The sequence below is a fragment of the Psammomys obesus genome, unplaced genomic scaffold (genome assembly GCF_907164565.1).
Source record: "Psammomys obesus unplaced genomic scaffold, mPsaObe1.curated_primary_1811, whole genome shotgun sequence".
Taxonomy (NCBI): Eukaryota; Metazoa; Chordata; class Mammalia; order Rodentia; family Muridae; genus Psammomys; species Psammomys obesus.
Genome location: NW_026596134.1, coordinates 7,911,923 through 7,913,531, shown reverse-complemented (window position 1 = coordinate 7,913,531; position 1,609 = coordinate 7,911,923). Strand labels below are relative to the sequence as shown.

Sequence of the window (1,609 nt, the reverse complement as noted above, 5' to 3'; positions counted from 1 at the left end):
TGGGCCCGCCACTCTGCACCCTTCCCCGTGGACCCACGATGCCCAAGGCGACCAACTGCGGGCCTCCCACCCCTACTTCGCTGCCTCTAACTGCCTTCCTCGACGCAACTAAACACGTTTCTTCTCTAGGCCTCACTAGGGTACCAAACACAACATGGCCGGTCTGTGTCTCCGTCACTTTATTGTATTGTCACCGTTAACTTAACTATAAATACTACGGTGGGGGACGCGGCTCAGGCTGGCAGCCCGGGGCGGCGGGGCTGCGGTCCCCGCGCACCGGTCCCCGGCGGCGGTCGGTCCCGGGCCTGTACATTATTTACAGCTAGCTCCTCGCTGCTTTCTCGACCCCCTCCCTCCCGCAAGGCAGGGCGTGTGCAAGTAGCATCGTCTGTCTGTGCAAGTCCTGGCGTCAGGCAAGCGCCCCAGCCGGCCCGCGGCCGTCAGCTGTCCGAGTCCAAATCGCTTTTACCTTCCTCTTCCCTCTTCTCGGGAGAGGCTTTCGAGGACGCCTTGTTCCACTTCTCGGCGTTTTCCGACTCCTCCGAGGAGGACCGCTTCTGCCGTCTCCATTTGGCCCGGCGGTTCTTAAACCAGACCTGTTGCGCAAGGGAGCGACACCGACAGTCAGCGGCGACCGCCATCGCCAGGGCACCCGGGTGGCCCCTCGCGGCCGGGGGACAGCCTGGCCGTGGCGTCTCGGCACGGCCTGGGTGAAACTGCAAGCGGTCGCCGCTCTCGGGGAGGGGGGCGGGGGGAGGCAACGGGAGGAGGGAAACACCCGCCGCGCTTCCGCCTTCCCACTGCACTTCCTGGGCCTAAAGCGCCCTCCGGCAGCCTCCTCCGGGCCGCGGCCTCCGGGATGCTCTCAGGAGCGGCCCGGGGAGGACCAGGGCACAGAGCGCCCGCAGGGGAGGACCGTTCGACTCCCCCTCCCCACCCCACCCGCGCGCCTACCTCCACCTTCTCCTCCCGGAGGTGCACCTTCCGGGCCAGCTGCTCCCGGGTGCCCACGTCCGGGTACTTGGTCTCCTGGAAGAGGTTCTCCAGGGCTTCGAGCTGCTCGTCGGTGAAGATGGTGCGGTGCCGCCGCTTCCGCCGACAGTGCAGCTGGTTGAGCAGCTGCAGCTCGGTGCGCGACAGCGTGCCCACGTTCATGTAGGGCAGCATCTGGTGAGGCACCGGGGACACCAGCACGGAGCCGGGGCCCTCGTAGCCTGCGATAGAGGGGGGGACGCCGGTCAGTCACCCTCCTCCCTGGGCACCGCACGCCAGCCCGCTGGCTGCCCGCCTCTCGCACTTAAGCATTTACAAAGGTCTGCAAGGGGCGGTAGGTGTCTGGGCAGCACCGAGCCGAGGGACGCCCCGACACGAGAGGGTCCGCTTCGCACCCATCCAAAGCCACTTCCGAGCCGTCCTCTTCCCGCGCCCTCGCTCAACTTCCACGCGCTCGTGGAGTCACCCCCACCCCGGGACCCCAGGTGTCTCGGTTTCTCGAACTCTAGCCTAAAGTTTTGCAAAGGACCGATGCAAAGTCCCGTTGTCCCGTTCCCGGTGATAATAATAATAATAATAATAATAATAATAATAATAATAATAATAATAATAATAA

The 1,609-nt window shown here is 64.2% G+C and overlaps 1 protein-coding gene across 1 annotated transcript in view; it reads right to left on the bottom strand.

Annotated features, from left to right (window-relative positions):
* Positions 1-227: 227 nt before the first annotated feature.
* Positions 228-1,609, bottom strand: part of Gsc (goosecoid homeobox) — a 1,969-nt gene continuing 587 nt past the window's right edge. The window contains exons 2-3 of the mRNA XM_055593210.1: positions 955-1,214; positions 228-596 (exon numbers count right to left, since the gene is read on the bottom strand). Of these exons, the coding sequence (XP_055449185.1) occupies positions 441-596; positions 955-1,214 (416 nt within the window). The 3' untranslated portion in view covers positions 228-440. The remainder of the gene's footprint in view (positions 597-954; positions 1,215-1,609) is intronic.